The sequence below is a fragment of the Phyllostomus hastatus genome, unplaced genomic scaffold (assembly GCF_019186645.2).
Source record: "Phyllostomus hastatus isolate PE091 unplaced genomic scaffold, TTU_PhHast_1.1 phas_contig_329, whole genome shotgun sequence".
Classification (NCBI taxonomy): domain Eukaryota; kingdom Metazoa; phylum Chordata; class Mammalia; order Chiroptera; family Phyllostomidae; genus Phyllostomus; species Phyllostomus hastatus.
Genome location: NW_025333854.1, coordinates 719539 through 741931, shown reverse-complemented (window position 1 = coordinate 741931; position 22393 = coordinate 719539). Strand labels below are relative to the sequence as shown.

General features: G+C 65.3%; 1 protein-coding gene across 1 annotated transcript in view; it reads left to right on the top strand.

Moving 5' to 3' along the window:
- The first annotated feature begins 3119 nt into the window (after positions 1–3119).
- Positions 3120–22393, top strand: part of MAP3K1 (mitogen-activated protein kinase kinase kinase 1) — a 48704-nt gene continuing 29430 nt past the window's right edge. Inside the window, exon 1 of the mRNA XM_045839878.1 lies at positions 3120–3487. Within this exon, the coding sequence (XP_045695834.1) occupies positions 3138–3487 (350 nt within the window). The 5' untranslated portion in view covers positions 3120–3137. The remainder of the gene's footprint in view (positions 3488–22393) is intronic.

The window sequence follows — 22393 nt, the reverse complement described above, 5'->3', positions numbered from 1 at the left end:
TCCCACAACCAACTTGACAGACTTTTCTCAGTGTCTCGTGCCCATTCCCTCTCAGCATTCAACTCCGTTTGCATTGGGACGACTTGCTTTTCGCACTCACGTGCTCACGTCTTACTAGTTGAGTAATCCATTTAATACAATTCAGTTAAATTCCCTTAGGTCAGTGTAATCGTTGTAACCAGCTTTGGGAACCACTATGGCGGAGCCTCCTGGGGCCCTAACTCACCTGCTGGGAGGACAGGTGTTGGGGGGGGCCATGAGCCTTCATCCCTCTGCTGGCCTGAGCCACACCAGGAATGGCAGGTGTCAGCTCCCGGATGAGCCAGCTGGGTAGGAGCTGCTTCAGAAACTCTACTGTGATGTCGCCCACCAGTGCCCTTGTCAGGGCCACCTGTCCTATAGGTGACAAGAATTCCTGACTTCGAATATCTGGGGAGCTGGGCATCTGGCAAGAGCCCGGGGAAACCAAGTCCCAGCCCCAGCTGCCCTGCACGTGCACGCCTGACAGAACACCAGCTTTTGGGGGCTGCGTGCTCACTCTTCACGCTTCCCTACGACATGGGTCTCCCTGAGGCATGAACACACGCACACGGATGGGTCTCGATAAATACCCACTAATAAACACATCGGCAGGCGGGAACCTTTTATTTGTTTGATTCTGGAAGGATGGAAAACAATGAAAAATATCTTCCGAGAAGCAGCAAACTCCTTGCATGTGCTAAGCAGGTGCTTAGTGAATCTATGTCGAGGCACCGGCTAAAATTTCTGCCAGGGCCTGTTACACCTGCTCATGCCGGCGTCGGGGGCATTCGTGCGCGGTGAGGAAATGCACCCGCGTTAAACGGGATCCTCCGGACAAATGTGCACAGGAACTGGAGTGTGGCGGCAGTTCCCAGAAGCGCTCTGGGGAAGCAGCCATCTGGAAAACCCTGGCGTGATGGCTCCGGACTTGTCACGGCAGCGATGCAGCCGCCGCAGCGTTTGTGTCAGAGAGGATGGAAGTAAAGGGCTCGGAGGTGACGCCTGGCGTTTTCAGCGGACAAGCAGCCTTTGAAGGGACACCCGCCGCCTCTGTCACTAAGGAGATCAAACGAAGGTAGTTGGACATGTGGCTCTCTGCAGGCATAGGAAGCGGGAGCCAAGGGCTCCAAAGCCAGAGCTGGAACCCCACCCGGGGTGGGGCGGGGGGGCAAGACCGACTGTGGCAGCAGCCCCTTGAGTGAGTCTCCCAGGAAGACTGTGTTAACACACTGCAGAGGAAGAGCACTCTTCAGTCAAGCACAGCCTTTGATTATGTTTCTCTTTTAAAAAAAAATCAGTTTTCCAGTGTATATAGATGCATAATAACAACCCAAATATTTACCCAAAAGATTATGGAGAAAATGACTCAAAGCACTAAATATCAAGCGAAAGCCCAGCACAGAGGCGTGTCCAGGGTGGGACTGGTGGGCCGGGAAGCCAGAGAACCTGGCTGCTAGGAAGTATGGCCTTGGGAACCCCCCTCACTTGGTCCCGTTTTCATCGCTACGGATAAATAAAACGGCAAAAGGAAATGTCTTGCTGGAACCGCTTCTGCTTTGCTACTCTGGCCAAACTTCAGAATTTTGAAAAGCTAATGGAGTCCACCTCCTGTTCTTGGTTACAGGTGCCTTAGTGTGGACGCAAGTGTAAGGCGTTTTCGATTTAAACAGGAAAGAGAAGAGTATCATTTTCAACCTCAGGATTGCTGGGTGTGGCCATCCGGGAAGACCCAGGAAAGCGCTCGGCTACCAGGAGAAAAGCGCGTGATTACAGCCTACATATGCACTTGCAATTTTAACAGATTCACCTTTCAAAATTTGTCCCGTTGGATGTAACTACCTAAAAGCATCTTCTGGCAGATGTAGAATACTCAAAACAGGAAGCTAGTATGAAACTGGGGCAGTTCTAAAACTCCCTCGGGCACCCCCGGCCTCCCCTGGCGAGGAGCTGCCATTTGACCGATTCCAAGAAGTCAGAGGGTGCTTCTGCGGTCAGTTCGGACTCTTGTCTGAGCACATGACGAGGGGCAGGACAGCGCGACCCTCTCTGCTCCGGAGGGCCCCCGCCTCCGCAGTAAGTCCGGGGTCGCTGCTGCGTTGGCGGCTCCGCGCGCCCAGAGAAGGTCGAAAACCGTGAACAACACGGAAATGTTCGTTTTCACTGCGAAGCACCTCGTGGCCCCGCCCCAGGGGCTGGAGGATCCGCCCGCGCGGCGGGGCGGGGCGCAGGGACGTGCGGTTCCCGGCGTCGGCTGGGGGTGGGGGCCAGACCTGGCCGAGGGGCCCCGGGGCACCTGCTGGCTCCGTGCCGTCCCGCCCCAAACGTGCTTCGGGCGCCCCTCCGCCCCGCGCGCAGGTGTGTGTCTCTCCAGCCGGGCGCGGGGTCGGGTCCCAAGTCAGGAACTTCGGCTTGGGGACCGCAGACGCGGACACTGGGAAGTTCTGAACACAGCGCGAGTCAGGAAACAGCGGACTCGGAACGCTTTGGAAAAAAGGAAAAAAAAAAGCCCTCTTTCTCCGGCCCGCGGCCGCGCTCCTGCAGGACGCTGGGCCGCTTCCGGCGGGGCGGGTGTAGGGTTGGTCTGCGCCGGTTCCCCAGCGCACGGGGCCGATGACAAATGTGAACACTGCCGCCAGCGTCCCCTCCACGCACCGCACACCGGAGTCCGAGTGGCAGCCCCGCTGAGGAGCGCGGCAGCAGCGGCCCCTCCAGTCGCAGGCGCGGCGGGACCACCTGGCGGCGACGCGCACCGCGGACCTCCACCTGCGGCCCGTCCCCCAGCCCGCGGTGTCCCGTCCCTCCCGCGCGCGTGCGTCCCCTGCACCCGAGGCCCGTCCTCCAGATCCCGGTGTCCGCGCCCCCGATTTCGGTGACCCCGTCCCCCCGTTCCCGGCGTCCCCGTCTCCCCAATCTCGGCGCCCCGAACTCCAGTGTTCCAGTTTCCGGGACCCCGGGATTCCCGCGACCCCAGGGTCCCACCCCGGCGCGCCCGCGCGCGCGTGCAGGCCCAGGCGGGCGCGCTCCCGTCCTTGCGCAGGCGGCCTACGCGCCCCGCCCCCCGCCAGCGCCCCGCCCCCGCCCCGCCCTCCGCCCGGCGGACGCGGCCGCGACAGAAAATGGCGGCGGCGGCGGGGAGTCGCGCGTCGTCGTCGGGACTCGCGGGCGCAGAGACGAGCGGAGGGTCCCTGCAGTCGGGCGGGGGCCGCGAGCGGGCGGACTGGCGGCGGCGGCAGCTGCGCAAAGTGCGGAGCGTGGAGCTGGACCCGCCGCCCGCGCCGCCGTCCGCGTCCCGGTCCCCGTCCCCGTCGCCCGAGCCCGCGGGCGGCAGCGCCGCGCAGCCGGTGCTGGAACCGCCGCCCCCCGGAGCCGCGAGCCGCGCCGGCGCCCACGCCCCCGAGCCGGGGGACCGCGGCGACCCGAGCCGTGCAGGGACGGAGCCCGCGGAGCCGCCTCCTGCAGCCGCCGGGTAAGCAGCGGGCGGGACGGGGGACGCGGGCGCGGGGACCGGGACTCGCGATTGTTCACAGCCGAGTGACGGGCGTGCTCGGGGCCGGGGGCCGCTGCGGGGCGCGGGGACGGGGGGCGAGGCCCCTGCGGTGACAGGCGAGCCCCGGGCAGGTGCGGCGCGGGGGCGCCTGTCACGGCTGCGGGGCCGTACCGCGGGGCCCCCGGGGACCGCAGGGTGCGTGGGGCGTCCAGGGCGTCTCGGCGTCGGCGACCGTCCCGCAGCCGCCCCGGCGGCCTGCTGTCCCACTCCGAGCCGCTTCGCGGCCCCGGTCCCGGCGCGGCCGTTGGGACGGCGCGGCCGCGGAGCGCCGGAGCGGCCCCCGCGGGTCTGGCCGGACGCCCTGGAGGCGACCGCGCGCTTTCTCGGGGAAGGAAGCCCTTCCCGCCGCGACGGGGCGGCCGCGGGGCCGAGAAGCCGGGCGAGTGCTCGAGGCCCCGCCCGCGGGGCGGTTAGCGCGGCCGCAGCCGCTGCTGACCTTGATCCGAACACTGGCCGCGGGACGCGTCTTCGGTGTTGGTGGATTTTTCGAGTGACTCGGCACTTTTTTTGGAACTTGATTGTTTATTTGTTTAAAACCGCAGTGCATTACTTGGAGGTTGCTTCCCCGACAACAAAAAAATCCTAAAAAAACAGGGTTCCCACCGCGCCCAGGCACCCTGCGGCGAAGGACGTTCGCGACCGGCAGTTCCGCGTGCGCTTGCCGTGCCGTGGGCTCCCGGGTGTGTCTGTGCGCCTTCCTGCTCCGGGGAGTAAAGTAAGCTCCAGAGAGAAACGGGAAACTCCAGATTTGGAAGGTTAACTTTACCTGTTCTCACGGGACCACCGCTGTGGGTGCAGGGCAGTGACCCAGCAAGTGTCCGCACCCGGGCGCCCGGACGGGCTGCGGCTGCACGGCGGCAGCCGCCGTAAAACAGGGCGAGTAAGTAAATGCCAGTGGGGAAGTCGGCTGCTCCGCGCGGGTGGAGGTCTGGCGCAGAGGCGGATGAACCCGGGGCCTGGGCCGGGCGCCCGCGTTCCGTGTTTGCAGCTGATGACCCGGGTCCTCTCCCCCGCTCTGTTCGGGGGGTGCGCTATCGAGTGAGTTTCACTAGCCAGAATGCTAGTTTGCTCACCCGGAATGTCACACACCTAGAGACTGTGTTGATGGTAAACGGTGTGTTCGCCATCTTTTGAAGCAAAGTGAATTCCCCCCCCCCCCCATTTTGTTGTCGGTAGGGTTGAAATTTACTTGAATCTGTTGGTGTAAACACTTGTATTATAAGCTGTTCAATAAAATCTCAGTTGAACTCTACATTTTAGTTTTTTGAGGATGGTTACTTCATACTTGTGGGAGGAAAACTGAACAGATTTTGAACTGTTTTTCAGTAGTAGCAGGGGCCTGGGACTCCTGTCTAAAGAGTCCTGTGGTATTTTATTTCAGACTCGCCTTCAGGTTGTAATCTCTAGACGTAGAGATTGAAAGTGTAGGCACTACACTTTTAAAGTGCAAGTGGCAGAAATAAAGCTCATTAAAAGTAGGAGACGCTGAGGTTGTCCCTCAGCTTCAGGGTCACGCCTGCCGCCAGCAAGAGCTCGCCCTGGGAGCGGTGCCCGAGGGTTTGGGGCTTTTCCCTGTGTCACAGAGTTGGGGGCTTTCTCTTCCTATTTTCTGTGTTTGGAGAGGAATTCCAGTGTCGCTCTCCATTGGACAGGCTCTTGTGAGTGTGGCAGATATAATTACTCCATCCTATTTTTGTAGCCTAGAAAAACCCTAACTGTCAATTTGCTGGCCTCGTGAAGGAGCGAGGTACCCGTCCTGGTCAGTGCCGGTTCTCGTGCGAGGCCGAGGCCGCTCTGGAGGCCGCTCTTACTCGTCCCGCCGCAGGCAGCTCTCACTTCCCGTTGGAAGCTGCGAGGCTAAAAATAATGTGTAGTGATTGTTTTTTAAACTAGAGGTATAGGAATGTTATTACCTAAAAATACGTTTCCAAAAAGTTAAGTTGGTGATTTTACAAAACCATTGGAGATAGTTCCATACGTTAGTCTTACCTGAATTTACAGGCCTTGTAGCGAGGAGTTGTCTCCCAGTTCTGTTTTAAACCAGGTAAGAGAGTTAATGCATTCTTCAAAGATTAACCTTATTAAATATAATTCTGGAAGAGAAACATGAGAGCTGGAATCGTTGCCAGCTTTTGTTTTCCTTTCGTATCTGATTCTGGCGAGGGTGACTGGTCGCCCAGCATTCCTGACCGGACGGCTTCCAGTGCACCGCGGCCGCCCCGTTCGGCGAGGGGCAGGAAGCGGCCCCTCTGTGGTCGTCGCCGAGTCTTCTCTGGCACCTCAGAGGTGTGTTGTGTTTCAGAAACGGCCACTGGCTTGTTGACTTGAAGATTGCAACATATGAAAAGAAAGGAGTGTTCTTTGCTTTCAGCAAGAGCGCAGGAGCCAGCTGCAGCCTGCCTGGGCTGTGGAGCGGCCCAGCCCCGGGCTGGCCCTGAGCATTCCAGAGGCCGCGCGGGGTGGCCAGGCAGCTCACAGTTCACAGGCGGACTCCCCTGGGCGGGGGCGGGGGTGGGGGGGTGTTCACAGCGCTCCAAGTTAGAAAGCACAGCCCTCGCGTCTTGGAACCCGTTTTCCTGGGTGAAAAGGCAGCTCTCTGTGCGGAAAGTAGCAGAAGAATGTGGCTCGGGGGGAGTCTCACCGCAGGGCTGAGCCCATCCCGAGACCCGGTGGTCTCCCCCTGCCTGACCTCTCCTACGCCGAGTCAGAAGGGGCAGCTGCCCCGCGGCGGGCCGGGCACTGTGGGGAACAGACCCAGGCTGTCTTTCAGGGCACTGCAGGGCCGTCTCAAACTGGGGCGAGCCGTCAGGAACACACGGGAGGCACGTGGGGCGTTGTTGGGCGGTGGGGCTCGTCCTGCTGTCCTCCCTGCCCAACCAGGGTCTTGGCCGTGCTGACACGGGTTTGGGGACCTTCTGCATGATCATCCCCCTCGCCTTCCACGCGCGTCACCACCCCTGCCACCCTCCAGGGCACCGTCCCTGCTGCCTGTGGGAGGTGGGCGCTCACTGGCGGTGCTGAAGTCTGCTGTCCCCCAACCAGGAGAGAGCTGGGGGTCAGCTTCACGTCCGCCGGCGGCTCGGCTCGGCCCGACCCGTTCCCCGCTGATGGGCGGGTTCTGGGGAGGAAGTGGCTCTGCGCTGGGCCAGTGCGTTTCCGTCTGGTGCCCTGCCAGGGAGCTCCCGCCGGCCGTGCAGGTCTTGCCAGCCCCTCCCCCCTGGCCTGCTGCACGGGGCTGCGGTCGCCGTGCCCGTGTCAGGCGAGGAGTGGGGTCCTTGTGCTGCCTGTCGTGTAGATTTCTCCACGTGTGCTGCACTGAGTCGCAAGCGGAGGAAAGTGAAGAAGTGGACCTCACTCATCACGCGGGGGGAGCACGGTCCGGGAGCCGGCTCTGCCCCTTGGTCCCTGCTCCAGATCTTGCCCCTGGCACCGGGACCCTCCCCCGGGTGGCCCTGGGCGCCCGCCCAAGTCTGGGCGCCTGCGTCCCAGGGCCAGGAAGTGCAGTGATGCAGAGGGAGGCAGGGCTGTTACGGGGGTGGGGGGGGGCTCCAGGCGGGCCTGGGTGTCCCCCCCCCCCCGGCGCAGGCTGGTGTGCGGTGAGGCGGGCATCTGTCCGACTGCGGAAGGAGGGGCCCGTCCTCCCCTGGGGGCGTGCATCTGCCCGTCGCGCGGTCTGCTCCCGTCCGCCTTTGTCCCGGCCCCTTTCCTTTTCCTTGGGCAGGTGCGTGGCTCAGGGTTCCCGTCCCCACGGTAGGGGAAATGGAATCTTGGCACAGGTTATTTTCAGAGTGCTTGTGCCTGTCCTCTTACGTTAGCAGGAGCACGTGATGCTGCAAGCTCAGGTGTGAAACTTCCTTCCTTGAGCGAGAAAGGAGGAACGGGGGCAGGGGGCGCGAGGAGCCCCGTTCCCGGCGGGGTTTGGAGTGCGGCCCTCCCCGCTGGAAGCGGCAGCTGTCCGGCCAGCAGGCCCCGTGAGGAAGCGCAGGGCACGCTCCGGGGCGGGGGATGGTGCGGAGGGAGGACGGCCGCGTCCTCGCGTGCTCTGTGGCCCTCCCGGGGGTCCGCTGCGTTGGTGGGGGAGCAGGTCCCGTGCTGTTCCCCGTCGGGGCCTTTAGGGCACCCGGCTGGTCGGTTTGGTTCACCGGGTTGAGATGTCGCCACGTGTCCAGGATTGCTGAGCTCTTAAGGCCCAGCAAATGCGCTTTCCTGAGAGTCAGCCTGTCACCTGAAGACCGTCACTGAGCCCGCCGGCCGCCCCGGGGCTCCCGAGGGGCTGGAGTTGGGCAGTGACCCCGCTGACCGCAGGGCAGTGTGAAGAATGTGCCTGTGGCTCGGTGGCCACATGCGGGGCAGGCGGTCGGTGGGGGCCTGACTCCGCCCTGCGGACACGTGACCACCACCTTTCCTTGGAGCCCAGACAGCCATTTGACCGTTGCATTATCGAGTGATCTCGGCTGGCCTCACAGCTTTCTGAGTAATAACTGCCGGCTGCTGACAGACGCGGAAGTCTGTCTCGGTCTGTTACCGCCCAGTCTGGTGTCTGGCACTCGGGAGTGTCACCGGTGCCCGCGGATGCTAGTGTGGGTTAATGTTTCTCAAGGTGGTTATTTTAAAATCAGTGTATCAGAAGATTGCAATAACCTCCTGCGATGTGATTTTAATCATGGTCCAGCTTAAGGTAAGGTGTGAAGGCAAGAACCGTTTCTTCTGAGGTTTTGTACGTTGTGTGATATTCAGTAGTAGTAGTTGGTATTTAACAAATGGGCTGGTAATTTTGCTTAGTTTTACATCGTATAAAACTTAATTAGTCTAGTAGCCAAGACTGTGACACAGTAACTGGAGCCGCGCCCGCACGGTCAGATACCGAGCACGGCGTATCGGGTGGCTGCGTTTGGAAGCACCTGGTCGTTGGGGCTGATGGGTGAGTGCCCCCGGCTTCGCTGCCAGGACGGCTGGTCCTGGCCGGCTCACCACGCCACCTCTCCTCGGGGTCCCCGGGCTCCTTCCTGTCTCCTCCACCCCCACGCCAGTCTCATCCGTGCCTTTACATCCGTACCTGACCACTCACAAGTGATTGCAGAGCTCACTTTTCTGGCCATGACCTTCCCTGAACTGCAGGCCCCCCCTGCCCCCCATCTACATGACAGGCCCGAGGTCTGACTCCCGAGCCCAGGGCCGGGGTCCCCTCCACCGTGTCCCACCAGGACGCCCCTCACTCAGGAAGTGGCCAAGCCAGGACTGTGAGTCACCTTGAGACCCCCGTGCATCCAGTGCCGCCTCGGGGGCTGGTGTCCTGGCCGTGGGCAGCCCCCGCGGGCCGCCGTGCAGTCTGCCGACCCCCTCCCTCTGGGCCCCTCGCTTTGCCCCTTCCAGCCTGTTCTCTGTATCGTGTGGCCGGAGTGAGTGTTTAAAGATGCAAACCTGATTACAGCCATTTCCCTCTGGAACAAGAAATTTAATTTACTTTTTAAAAATTAATGAACTTAAATAGTTTAATTTAATTTAGAAATTCCTAGCTGCTCTCCCTGTGGGTCAGGACCGGAGAGGTGGTGCCAGGCCCCGGGGAGTCCGTGCACGGTCTGGCCCGCCTGCCCCGCACCTGTCCTCGCTGACCCCACCGCCCTGTGCCCTGCGGAGCTGCTTCCTTTCACCTCCGAGACTCAGCCCGGCGCCGCCTGCCGCAGGGCCTTTGCACGCCCTGCCCCCTCTGCCCGGAACACCCCAGTCAGCGGGGTCATCGTTCAGGTCTTAGCTCTCGGATGACGGACGTGATTTCATTGTGTGGTTTGTTATCTCGTCCACGCCTCTCCCGGAAGACGAGGGCCTGGGCGGAGTCTGTGGCCGGGGAGGGGCCCGGTGTCCAGCAGAAGGCCTGGCACAGCGCAGCACTCGGCAACGCTCGTGGGACGGACGGGTGCGGGCACTGGTGGCACGGCACGTCCAGACTGGGGGGTCGCCTGTCGGTCCCCTGCGGCCAGACGCAGGCGAGGACGCGGCTGAGACGAGGCTGACGGGCAGAAGCCTGGGCGGTCGGTGTTCCCAGGTTGCTGCTCCAGGTAGATCGCTGGGAGGTGTCGGCCCTCAGACTCGCCCGGTGCTGAAGGGGAGGGCGCCGCCCTGCTGGCCGGGAGGACACCGCCACCCTGCGCGGTGGCCTGCGCGGAGGAGAGGGCGGCGCCTGTGTGCAGTGCCGCGCTGCTGGGGAGTCGGGAGTGTGCGTGTGCGCGCGTGCTCACGTGTGTGCGCGCGTGTGTGAGTGCGTGCTCGCAGAAAGACGCTCTGCTCCAGCACGAGGTGATGGTTCCTTTCTCACCTTCTCCGAGCGCTGTGTGAGCTCGAGACGCCACCTTTGGGGTTCTCGTCGCGCGAACCGCTGTCCTTCGCCTGACGTTTACTGGTTGTCGACAGCAGTCCGACCTGGGGTCAGGAGTAGTGCGCACTCGCGTCAAAGGAAAGGTTTCCCAGGCGAGTACTTCATGAGATTGCAGGAACCTCGAGGAGCCAACCCAGGGAACCGGACCCGTGCCCGGGTCTGCCGGTGGTAACTGAACCCGCGGCCTCCCTTATCTGGACGCGCTTCTGCCTCAGACGTAAGGGAAGACGGCGCGCAGCCGCCAAAGGGGCTGCAACCGAATCTGCGCTTCGAACAAAGCGCTTTGGCCTGGCGCGCAGAAGAGCTCCGAGGGCGCGCGCTGCGCATCCGCCGGCGCTCACTGGAGATGCCGTTCCCGCAGGCAGCCGGAACCCGTGGCCTCCGGGACAGGCCTCCGGGACAGGCCTCCGGGACAGGCCTCCGGGACAGGCCTCCGGGACAGGCCGCGGTTACGGCAGCCAATGAGAAGGGCCGGCGGTGGGAGCGGAGACCGCTCCTGCTCCTGCGGGGAGCCAGGAGGGGGCGGGGCCTCGGGGCGCGCGCGTGCGTGCGTGCGTGCGTGCGTGCAGGCATGCGTGGGGGCCTGGGGCCGGCACCTGGGTCGCAAACCTGCATGGCCTCCAAGGCTACAGTTGGTCCCTTCGCGGCACTTTCCGACGTTGCCTTTTGGGCATCGGTTTCCTTGCTTGGGACGTGAGTTGACTGACGGTTTCTTTTACGGTGGCAACGGCGTCTCCTTAGTGCCCCGTCGTCCTGCGCTCCCTCGTGGGATGGCAGTCCGAGAGCGGGGCGTTCCGGGGGACTTCCGTCCGACGCAGCTGCAGGGAGAGTGTGATCCCCCGCGGGGCTGGGGGGTCTGCATCACCTGGAGGGGTCTGCCCCGCATTCTCCTCTAGCGCGGAGCGAGCGGGTGTCCGCAGGCTCGCGTGCGACTGGGTGTGCAGGACAGGGCGTGCTGGCTGGAAACGCGCAGACTGCGTGTTGGGGAGTGTGCTCTGCTCTGCTCACTGGCCATTTCGTGTGCTGCGATTCTTCAAAACACGTCATCGTGAACGGCCACCAGTGCGCTGGCTTTTCTCCCCGCTAGCCTGCGGGGGTCCTGCGGTCGAGGTCAGCTTTGCAGCGCGGCCCAGGTCTGTGGGTTCCGCGGGGCTTCCGGTTCCGTGAGGTGCCCTTTGTGAGAGCGTCTCGGTGTCTTCGTGGTCTAAGGTGGTAACTGTTTTGAAGGGCATTTCACGGTTCTGGGCTGCATCTGTCATTTGTTTTCTGGACTTCCACTGCGGTTCTGAAACTGCCCTTGGGCAAGAACCCTCACTATTTCACGGAGCCTTGGGTTTTGAAAGCTGTGACAGATCAGTGTGGATGTCAGTATTTCCGAACACGCTTTATGGTTTTAGTCTGAATTCACTTTGAATTTTGAAGATGGAGTCCGACTGTTCCGGTGCAGTGGTCCCTCCGTGCGGTTACACACAGCCCCGGGTGTGTCTGGGGTTCGGGGTTCGCACAGCAGGGTCGGTGGTCGGCCAGCCCTTCTGGACGCCGCAGAGCAGCTGTTGTAAAGTCGGTGCCCCTGTCGTCCAGCCAGAAGGGCTGCCCTGCGCAGCCCACTGTGCAGCCTGCTGGCCTCCGAGCAGCGTTTGGGTGGCTGCCCTCAGGATGACAGCTGCCCCGTCGGTGGCTGCGGTACGCTCCAGAACAGGGGTGTCTCGTCGACCGGGTTCCTGGCTCCAGTCCCCTCCACTGTGGCTTCTCGGGCAGGCACGGCCACCGTCACACAGCGTCACACATCCGTGCATTTGGCTCCGGAGTGAGGGTGCGCAGGCAGGACTGCTGAGTCGGGGGACGTGCGTGTGCAGAAACCGGGTCCCACAGCCGGTTCTCGGGGCCCCACTCCTGCCCCCCGGACAGCGTCCACCACCCTGCACCATCCTGGCGGGTGCGCGAAGGGTGGTTCTGTCCTCGTGCTTCTTAGCTTTTCGGGTCGCTGTGCGGCCTGCGTGCCGGCAGCCCGACTTCCGTTGTGCGTTCCCTCCCGCACGTGGGGGGGGGGCTCTTGTCCTCCTGCCCGCCTGTGCGCGCCCCCCCCCCGACTGCCGCTGCGGTTGGTTTCCTCCGCCGCTGCGCTGCCCCCCGGGGTGTCAGCCGCGGTCTTCTTCCGCGTCAGGTCGGGCCCGTGAGAAGGTCGAGGGTGCGGAGCCCGCCTCCCGGCCTCTCCCGCCACCGGCAGAGCGACTGGGACGACCCCGTCTCCTCGGCCGCGAGACGGAGGCTCTGCTTCCGGGTCGTGGGGACTGCGTGCGGGCGCCGCCCCCGGGCTGGTGCCGGGCGGGGGAGCGGGGAGACCCCACCGAGTGAGCGGCGGCTGCCGTTGCTTCCGCGGCAGCAGCGTTACAGGCGGCCACAGTGTTTCCTGTGGTGCTTCCGTCGGTTCCAGAACGGAACTCCCGTCTGGGGCGCATCCGAAGTGTCGGCGCGGCCCCGGGCTCTGGTGTGGCCCCGGGGCTTGCTGGGGGGCGCACCTCACGATGAGCTGAACCAGGTTCCCCTTTCGTCTGCGTTAGCACGTCAGGGGTGCAGTCTTAGGGGAGTCCTCAGACACCAGGCACCACCGCGCGGATGTCGTCTAGGGTAGCCCAGGGCCTTCTCCGCTCGGAGAGAGGTGTGCTCCGGCTGCAGGCCCAGAGTTTGGCGGTGGCCCGGGCCTGCCCATCGGTTTGCATCAGCTGCCTGGTCCCCGCGGGCAGGGCCCCAGGGAGGTGGCCGGTCCGGGCACTGCAGCCGCGATGCCCTTTCCAGTCTCCGTCCCGTCCGTGTGGGGACGCCTGCCTCAGGGCTGTTGCCACTGCCTCCAGGACCTGTACCCCCCGCCCCCGGGGGGCCCGGCAGGGAGGAGGGCTGGGAGGGGGAGGAGGCGATAGTCCACCCACGGCAGGACAGGGCGGTGCTGGCCTCGGCCGGCCGGGACGGGGGCAGTTTCCTGGGAAGCAGCGGTCTGCCAGGTCCCAGGAATGCGGGAGGAGACAGGTGAAAGGGACGCCGCAGGTTTCGTGGCCCCGGGGCCAGGGCTGTGTGGGAGCTCGCGGGCCGGGAGGGAGCGCAGGGCGGGCGGGCAGCCGGCGCGATCTGGAGCAGGGCAGGCGCGGCTCAGGGATCTCCCTCCGAGGGGGGCAGGGTGCAGACAGGCCGGGGCCTGAGCCGCCGGGGGGCCGAGGCGCCTGGCTCCGGTGGCAGAGCCTGCCGCGCTTCCTGCCTCCCCGTGCTCCCCCTGGCCGACCCCCGGGTCTCCGACTGCAGGCGGCGTGAGGGCCTCTGTCGCCTGCCCGGTAACCGCCGGGCGCTGGGAAGTGGGTCAGGAGGCCCAGGGCGGGAGCCGCGTCAGGGCTGGCGTCGGCCTGGGCCTCGGGCCTCGGGCGGGGGGCCGGGGGCCGGGCTCCTGCGGGTGCAGCAGCCCCGCCCAGCCGGCGTGGGCGGGGGGCGCGGCCCGGGAGAGGCCTCGGTGCCCAGCCCCGGCTGCCGCCCCGGTGCCGCCCGGCTGCGCCCGGGACTGCGTGGTGGTGCCGTGGGGGGCCTGGGCCCCCTGCGTCAGAGCTGCCAGGCGCTTCCTTCCCCTCTCCGGCCTGCCGGCCGGCACGTTTCTGGTCTGGAAAACGGGGTGCGGGGGGAGGGGCGCGGGGGACGAGAGGAGACGGTGAGGCGCGGCTCTCGGCCCGCGACGCACCCGTGAGCAGTCGCCGCCCTGGCTCCCGTCGGGCCGGCAGAGGCGGTTGTGCAGGGCCCGTGTCCTCGTTGCGAGAGCAGCGTGGTTCCCGCCATTTTGAAACCGCCGCCACAGCAGTGGAGGGCGGCACCCGTGGGGCCGCGCCACGCGGGGCAGAGGGTGTCCCCGACAGCGGTGCGCAGACCAGGGTCCCCGCCGCCCCGCGAGGGCCCCCCGCCGCCCCTGGGAGAAGCAGAGGCGTCTGGCGGCGTCTCTGTTCCCTTCACGCCCCGGCTACTGCCCAGACTTCGCCTGAACGGTGCTGCCTGGTTGTCGTCACTGAGCGCAGATAAAGTCTGTTTGGTTGTTTGAACCTGCGAACTCGTGGTGTTTTAAATCTGGGTGCCAGCCCCAAGGAAGGCACAAGTGAAGGGCAGTGAAGGCTTGGAAGAGAGAGGAACCACGTCTGTTAACTGACATTCGAGGATGAGCGAGTATTTTATCTTTCAGAAGACACGTCGCTTGCTGGCAGAAGAGTGTTTCGCAAAGTGGAGGAAATAAATCAGGGCAAAGCGGTGAGCCTGTCTGTGTTTAGGAAACGTACTCAGAGAGCAGTTTTGGAAATGACTAACTGTGATTTCTGGTCACCGTACCATTAAAAACTGCCCTTCCTTCCTCACCGTGGCCTTGTGAGGAGGGGACATTCCCGGGGTGGCCGCTCTCTGGCCCTTCGACCTGTCCTGTCGTCGAGAACGGCCTTTCCGTGCGTGAGTGCCCGTGACCTGTTCACTGTGTGACGCGTGATGCAGACTCTCGGTTACATTGTTTCCTGGTCGTGAAACTTCAGGCTTACTTATATTGGGGGGGGGCGCTTTTTTTCACATAATTTGGACGGAGTTAGCGTTTACTGGAAAGTGTGAATTTCGCTATCCTTTTTAATGTAGTAACTTGGGGCTCAAGCCCTAGAAAGTTTTGACTTTGAAGTGGAGTGGGAACGAGACTTTTGAGCAGACTCACATGGAATTGGGCGCCACGGAGCGTATTTGCACCGAACTCTGTGGCTGGCCCCTCCTCGCGCACCCAGCCGACGCTGCCCGCGACCCCTTGCTGCCCGCGAGGGCTCCCAGCCGTGCGGGCTGCCCGCCGCAGGTTCCTGGTGGTGGGCGGCCTGGCCCCTCCCCGCGGCCGACCCCGGCCCCAGGCGCACACCAGGTACGGCCTCGCTCTGACGGCTGGGACCCGCGTCCTCAGTTTCCAGGGAGGCCGATAAGAAACGGAGCAAAGTCCCTCTGCGTCTGGGTTGCCGGGCGCCAGCCAGCCTGCTGTGGCTGTCCTGACTGGCTGCCGGCTCCACACAACGCGGCAGCTAGCCTGTCGCTCGCGCCATGCAAGCTGGAGTCACCCGCGGTTTTCCGGTGGCCGGCAGGACCCCCCTCTGCCTGCGGAGGGTGGGCCTGGCGCGTTCTGGATGGAGTGAGGACGCAGGGGGCAGGGCCCCCCTTGGAGGGCTCGGGCCTGGAAGGGCAGTTGGGCGTCGCGGAGAAGAGGTTTACGCAGGGGATTTCTTGCTCTCTCTTCTGCCTCTTCCTTCCTGGGCCGGGTTCTGGTGGTGAGATAAGAAACCTTTAGTGTCTGAAGTCGGCTTATCTCCGAATGCAGCAACTTGCTGGAGAAACGTGTTCAGAGTTACACTGTGTCGTGCCACGCTCCCTTGTGGAAGGTCCCCCAGATGCTGAATGTCACAGATTTTAGTTTCTGAAAGCCAGTTGGAACTCTCTTATCTGCGCAGAGCATATGGTTGGCCATACCCTGAGCCAAATGGAATTGTTTTGCTGTCTTTCTCACCAACCCCAGCACACACACAGGCACACCCAGTTACACACTCACACAGTCACACTCAGACTCACACACGGCCTCCCAGTCAGGCACTCACATACACAACAGTCACACTCTCACACAGCCACAGTTGTGCACTCACACACAGTCACACACACGCATGCTCACACATGCCATACATGCTCACAGCCACACAGTCATGCACTCACGTGTATAATCACACGCACCACTCATGCACTCACACATGCCACATGCACTCAGCCAGTTGTGCAGTCACACACACCCACTCACACACACACACTCACACACACCCACTCACACACACCTTGCTGACCTGCTGTCTTCGCCCTCTGGCCGCCATTGCAGGGCGTTGAGTCGCTCCCACGGGGGTCCGTGCCGTGTGAGCCAGGGCCCTGCGCTGCCGCTGCCGGTGCGCCCACCCCCGGCCCCGAGCTCCCCCTGAGCGCTGACAGGGTTGGCGCTGGCGCGGGGTGGGGGCGGGGTGGGGGGTGGCCAGGCTCCTGCCTTCCCTCCCAGGCTGCCCCTCTTCCTCGTGCCGCGGAGCTGCCTGTGCCCACAGGAGGCCACTTCCTGGGCGTGTGCAGCCCGGGGGCTGCCCCTCAAGCTGGCCACAGCCGGTCGGTCACAACAGCCAGTGTGCCCACTGGGCCCGAGGACGGGCGGGCTCCAGGCTGGGGCCCGGCTCCCCTGGACACCCCTCCTGGGCGCAGGCGGGAGGCGTGGGAGCCTGCCCAGGACGCAAGGCACCCCCCCGCCGGGCGGAGGGCAGCGAGCCGCACGGGGCCTGGGCCCTCTGCTCTCCGCTCACCTCCCGGCTCGCCCCGTGTCCCCCGGCCGCCTCCCGGGGACAGCTGGACGGCCACCGGCTCGGTCCGGGTTCCTGGGGGCCCGGGTTAAAGCTCGTCCAGACGTGAGCGTGGCCTCCATGCGCGTGCTCCGGGTGCTGGCCGGGCCCCCGGGCCGTCCACTCTCGCACCCGCCCGTGCTCTCCCCGGCCCCCGCGGAGCCCCGCTAGTCCCCTCTGTGGCTCTGGGAGCCCCGTGGCCCTGAGAGTTCAGCCGTCTCCCGACCCCGCGTCTGCCCGGCAAACGCGGGCGGTCGCTGGGGGCTCAGCAGAGAGAGGGGTCACGCAGGTGACACCACAGTCTTCCTGGGCAGAGGAGGGTCGTTGCCCCTTGTGGCGTGACCACCGTTCTGCTTCCCCCGATGGTGACGGGGACGTGTGTGCCGCCCTGCTGCCCTGCGCAGCACGGGTGTGCCCCTCGGGGACGTGCGGGGGACTGTGGGGGCGCCTGTCGCCACCGCGTCCCTGGACAGGGCGCTGGGGGCCGCCGGGCCTTTGGCTCCGGGTCTCCTGCTGGCTGTGGACGGCCGGTGGCTCGGCTCACGGGAAGCCCCCGCCGGAGACCGAGGGGCCGTAGGTTCTGCCGGGGGCTGGCGGTGCCCCCGGCCTGGCTGCGAGGAGGGTCCCAGCCGGGGTGGGCGGCGGGAAGGAAGACGGAGAGAGAAGCACCTCCTGGAAAGGGGACCTGACACCCCCGCCCCACCCCACCCCACCCCCCGAGTCCGGGACGACGCGGCGCCGGCGTGCTTCCGCTGCGGGCAGGTGTTCAGAAAACAGCCCGTGGGAAGGTCCACGCGCTGAGTGCTCTCTCCACCACTCAGCTCGACGGAAGTCCGCCCTCGCTGGGGGCAGCCTGGGCTGCTCCGAGTGGCCCCGGCTGCCGGGACTGAGCTGTGACCGCACGGGAAGGCCTGTGGGCACTGAACTCCCTGACCCGCAGGCCGGGCCCCTCCCCGCGCCCCTGCCAGGCTGGTGGGGAGATGCCGGCCGCCCCTCCTGGGAGGGGTGGGGTTTCCTCGGGAGAGCCGGGCTGCACGGGGGCGCTGCGGGGGGACTGTGTCCAAGAAGGAGGTGGCCGGCAGCAGGGCCACGGGGCTGGGGTGCCAGGCGGCGGCCCGTCTGCACCCCGGGGCACGGCATGGGGGAGGGGGGCCCAGGATGGGCGGGGCGAGGACACGGCTGTCGGGTGGTTGGGCTGCTTGTTTCGAGGCCAGGAGGGGGTGGAAGTGCACGGGTGGGGGGGGGGTGTCGTTGAGGGGGAGGCTGCCCTTCCAAACGTTGAGCTCCCCCCGGAGGAGGCTCCGCTGAGGGTGCGCGGACGCCAGTCCCCGCGGCTCCCCGGCAGGGAGGCCGCCATTCCCCCCACAACCCGGCCGTCGCCCTCACGCTGCCACAGAGCATCCACGGGACAGACTGGCGCAGGGGGCATGGGTGCCGGGCCCCGGGGGCCCCCGGGAGCCCCGGGAGTGGCCGCGTGTTCTGACCGAGACGTGTGCTGGGTGTGCCCGGACCACCGTGTGTGTGGGCCCCGCTGGGTGGCGCTCACGCCCCGTGGGCTTGTCACAGGAGGACACGGACCTTGTCTCGGGGGCCATCTCGGGGGGTCAGAGGACGGCGTTCTGTCCACTCCCTCGGTGGCTCTGACTCCTCCGCCCTCCTCCTGGTTGTCACCGGTGGGAGGACTGTCCTCGTGGCCACACTGTCCCGGCCGCACTCCCCCTCGACCGGCCTGTGCGCCGGGCCCCGGCAGGTGGTCCGTGAGCATGTTCTTGGTGCCGGTGAAACGCCCGTGTTTTAAGTGGTTGGTTTCTGGACCCTAACTCGGGGCCTGTCTGGAAATCCCCTGCAAGTGGTGTTCAGGGTCCTTCCTGCGTGGCTGACGTGCTCGTGTGAGGGCGGGGGCGGGGGCGCTGGTGGCCTCTCGGCCTGGCTGCTCTCGGCCACAGGCACGGGGCCTGGGGGCTCGCACGCGGCCAGCTGTGCCCTTGGGGGCGCAGGTCCCCAACCGTCTCTGAAGTTCCGCTCTGCATGTGGGTGTCTGGCTGTGACGGGAGGGTCGTCGGGAGCCACGGCCTTCGCTCCCTGGTGCCACTCGGGCCCCCTGCTCTCACGCTCCTGGTGCAGAGGAGGGTCCAGGCCGCCCTCGGGACAGCCACCCATGTCGACGCAAGTCCCCGGTCTCACGGCCGACCTCACTTAGCTCGGGGGAACTTTGCACTGTAGTCCCATTGGTGTTTCCAGCCCGGATCTGTCGCTGCGCCCGCTCCCGGATCTCGGAGGGAACGCGGCATCCTGGAGGGGACGCTGCGGCTCCCACGGTGCCTGCCCGCTGAGCCCCCCACTGGGTGGGGCCGGGTCCGAGGGACGTGGCCCAGGCCTGGGCTCCTGGCCCCGGGTCTCCCTGCCGTGGGGTTGGCCTCCTGGCTCCTGCCTGTCCCCCCCCAGGGTTCCCCCACCACTCCTGCCGTCGGCCTCGGGAAGAGTGACCGGCGCTCGGGCAGAGGTGGGGGTGCGGGCACGAGCCAGGGCCGCGGGAAGGGCTGTCCCCGCCGAAGTCGGGCTCGGCTGGCTGACCGGTGCTCGCTGGGCCCGAGGTGCCGGAGACAGAGCCCCTGCGAGGCTGTCCCCAGCCCTCCACTCCTGCCTCGGTTTCCCTGGAACTGGAGGTGGAGCCTCAGGGAAGCCCACGGACGTCTCCGAGGCCCTCCTGTCCCGGGCCAGCTCGCAGCCCCCAGTGCGCGAGTGCGGGCCTGCCGTCAGGGCCGGGGCCGGGCGACACGGCGCTGCCCCTCTGCCCTGCTCCGCACGTGCCCCCCGGGCTCCCCCAGGACGGGCACAGGACGTCCCGGCAGAGCACCAGGCTCTTAGAGCCGCGTGCTGGGTGGGGCGGGGTGGCTGAGGGCAGCGTCTCCGACAGCTGCTCCCAGAAAGGGGGCGACACCGGGGCCTGAGTGGGGCGGCGGGGGCCCCCGCTGTGCTGGGACCAGAGACAGGCCCCGGGGCACTGGGCAGGTCGTGCTGTTCCGCTGCTCTCACTGCGTTGCCCCTGCTGTGCGCTGGGTGGGCTCACCCGTCTCCCCTTTCCGCGTCAGAGGTTGCGGGTCGGCGTCAGCCGGAGGGTGACGGCCTGAGTCAGAGTTGTTCTGGGGAAACGGAGTGTTCGCACGCCAGATTACGGAGAGGATGGCTGTCATGTTTTGGAACAGAAGTAACACGATAATATGATTTATATACTGAAATATGTCACTTGCCTCATTTCCATTTCCATTATTCTTTTATAAGTGAATTCATTAAAATTAGAACACAGTTACGATGAATAGCTTTTGAACTGTTTGCCAGGCTAAGCCATAAGTCAAAACCTGCCAGTTTAAAATAAATGCAATTTGGTTCTAAATTGTAGCTTTTGGTGCGGCGACGAGAACCTGACGACGCGTTTATGCACGCCGGCAGGGCCCCGCCGGAGCGAGGAAGGCGGCGCTCGGGTGGATGGACAGCCGGGCGGGCCAGGCCGAGGTTGGAGTGGGTTGTCGGCCGACGGGCCCTCTCTCTCAGGGAGTGGCGGGCGGGGGCAGCCGGGGCGGGAGGAGCGCCCGAGCGTCGGCGTGCAGGGCGGGGTGCCGCCTGCCCCGCGGGCCGGCCTGGGTGCTCCACCTGAACTCTCAGTGTCTCCAAGGGCGGCCTCAGCGTGAGGGTCGCCCCGGGCTCCTCTCCCAGTGGGCGACGCAGGCGGCCGGCGCGCTCCGAGGGCGTCTGTGCCCCTCGGCCGTGTCTGTCTGCCTCCCTGGGGCCTCCCGTGAGGAGGTGGCTCGCCGGGGTGCTCTGGCTCACGTCATCTTCGTCTCCGCCGCTGACCCAAGTCCTGGGCAAGGGAGTGGACTGGCCAGGGACAAATCGAAGTGACACACCAGGCTGAGGGCCTCTGCTGGTGGTCCGACCCGGCCAGGGAGGAGGGTCTGACCCCACGTCTCTCGGGCTGGGCTTGCACCGGCCAACTCTGTCCGTCTGTCTGGCCGGAGGCCAGTCTCCCCCGGGGCCGAGTGCTGGGGCCTCAGCTGCACTGCCCACGCGCCCCGTGCTGGGGTGGTCGGAGAGGCCTCGTGCTGAGACAGGACAGCCGGTGCCGCCGCCTCTCTGGGTTTTTCGTCTCCTGCGTGTTGACCCCTGGAGCCGGAAGGGACTGGAGAGATGGCCCGGCGCCCTCTGACCTCTGACCGCCCGTGTCCAGGGCCCCTCGTAGGAGCACTCGCGGGCCGAGCGGCTGTGAGGAGTGCTGTGGGTGGGCCTCCCTCCCTCGCAGAGAACCGGGAAGCACGGAGGCTTCCAGGTGAAGCAGCGCAAGTGTTTTACCCGGAGATTCCTGAACAGGACCGTGCGCTGTTCAGCATTTCACAGAACGTCATGTTCTCCAAAACAGATTGGTTCTTTTGTCCAGAAAATGTCCTTCCAGCCTCCATCAGCTGCCTGCTGGTCCTGTGCGTCCCTCTAAAATTATCCGGGCGTCACCTCCTCTGTGGGTCTTTCCAGGGTCCCCAGTAAAGTCGAGGAGGAAGACCCACCCCGTCCTGGACACTGTTCACGATGTGTTCGGGTGACCCCGTTTCGGCCGAGAGGCTCGGTGCTTTCCCAGAGTGCTGGCCGCGCGCCCGGAGGGACGCAGGTCCGGCCTCCTGTGTCTTCCTGTCTCCATCCCGCTTCACGTGGGCCGCTGTCCCCCCGGGCAGAGTGGGTGCCCTGCCACCACGCGGCGCTCGCCGGTGGAGGGACTCTCCAGCACGGGGCGCACGGAGAGGAGAGCCCCAGTGGTCAGGAAGTCTGCCTTCCTCGCTGGGCGTCCCAGTAACACGAAGGGCCGCCCGCTGGGAGGAAGCGCGCAGAAACGGCGCCCGCTGCCCTGCGGGGCCTGCAGGAGCACATCCCGGCGGAGGCGGGGAGGGGGCTCTGTGCTCGACCCCCGCGCCAGCGCCGCCCCCTCCTCTCCGTCCATCCGAGGGCTTTCACTGACCCCGAAGACAGGCAGAAGAACGTCACCCTTCTCACTCCCCCCACGTTCCAGACGCTGTTGGGGGCGGACACGCGGCCGGCCACCGTGCCAGGTCTGCGCCTGTGCGCTCCGTCTCCCGGCAGGATAGTCGGGGGTGGGGGCTGTCACGTGCCTTTGGAGACAACTGACTTAGTAAAAATGTCATCACACACCCACTGGAGAAGGTTCCAGAGAGAACGGACACCAGAGGAGCCTCCATCTGGCACCGACTTGGGATCTTTCTGACGGGAGCCTCAGGGCCGGGGAGCAGCCACGCCTCCCGGGGCTGCTCTTTGCAAGGACTGTGGGCCCCGCCCCTGGGTGGGGCGGATGCGAGGCCCCGCCCCCGTGGGGGTGGCAGGGTCCTGCCCCGGAGGCGCAGCTGACGGGTGGGGCGCTGGCGGGTGGGGCGGAGGGCGGATGGGGCCTCCTAGACACTCCCCCCTCGCTCGTCCAGGAGCACGCGGGGGACTCCTGGAGAGGAGACGCGCCTGCAGGCAAACACTGTGGAAGTAGCAGCCTCCTCCTTGCTGACACCTGATCCGTGTCGACAGTCATGGACCTGTGGCCTTGGTCAGAACCCACCGGCTCCCTTCCGGAGGGACCTGGCTGCGCCCCGCGCGGCGGGGGTCCGGGGTTGCTGCTGTGCCTTCCTCGGGGCCCGGCGGGCGGGCGGAGGGGGCGGCAGCCCGCTGGCGCTGTGTCTTTCTCTCGGTTCCCCCGGGTCTCGGCCGCGGGCAGCAGCCCCTCTACCTTGACGAGAGTGACTCCGGCGTGAGCGCGTCCGCCCGCGTCCCCCAGAGTCTCGCCTTGCCGTCCACCTCGGCGCCAACAGCCCTGGAGGCGGCGGGGGCCCATCCGGGGGCTTGTATGTCAGGTTTGCAGAGCGCGCTTGTACCGCGAGGCGGTTGTATGGGATTCATCACTCCCGTGAGTGTTCCTGATCTAGAAAGTTGCCTGTAATTATAAAATGGTCTTGAGTAGAATCCAACAAAAGTGCGATTTGTAGAAGAAAAGCTGGAATCTTCTTCTCC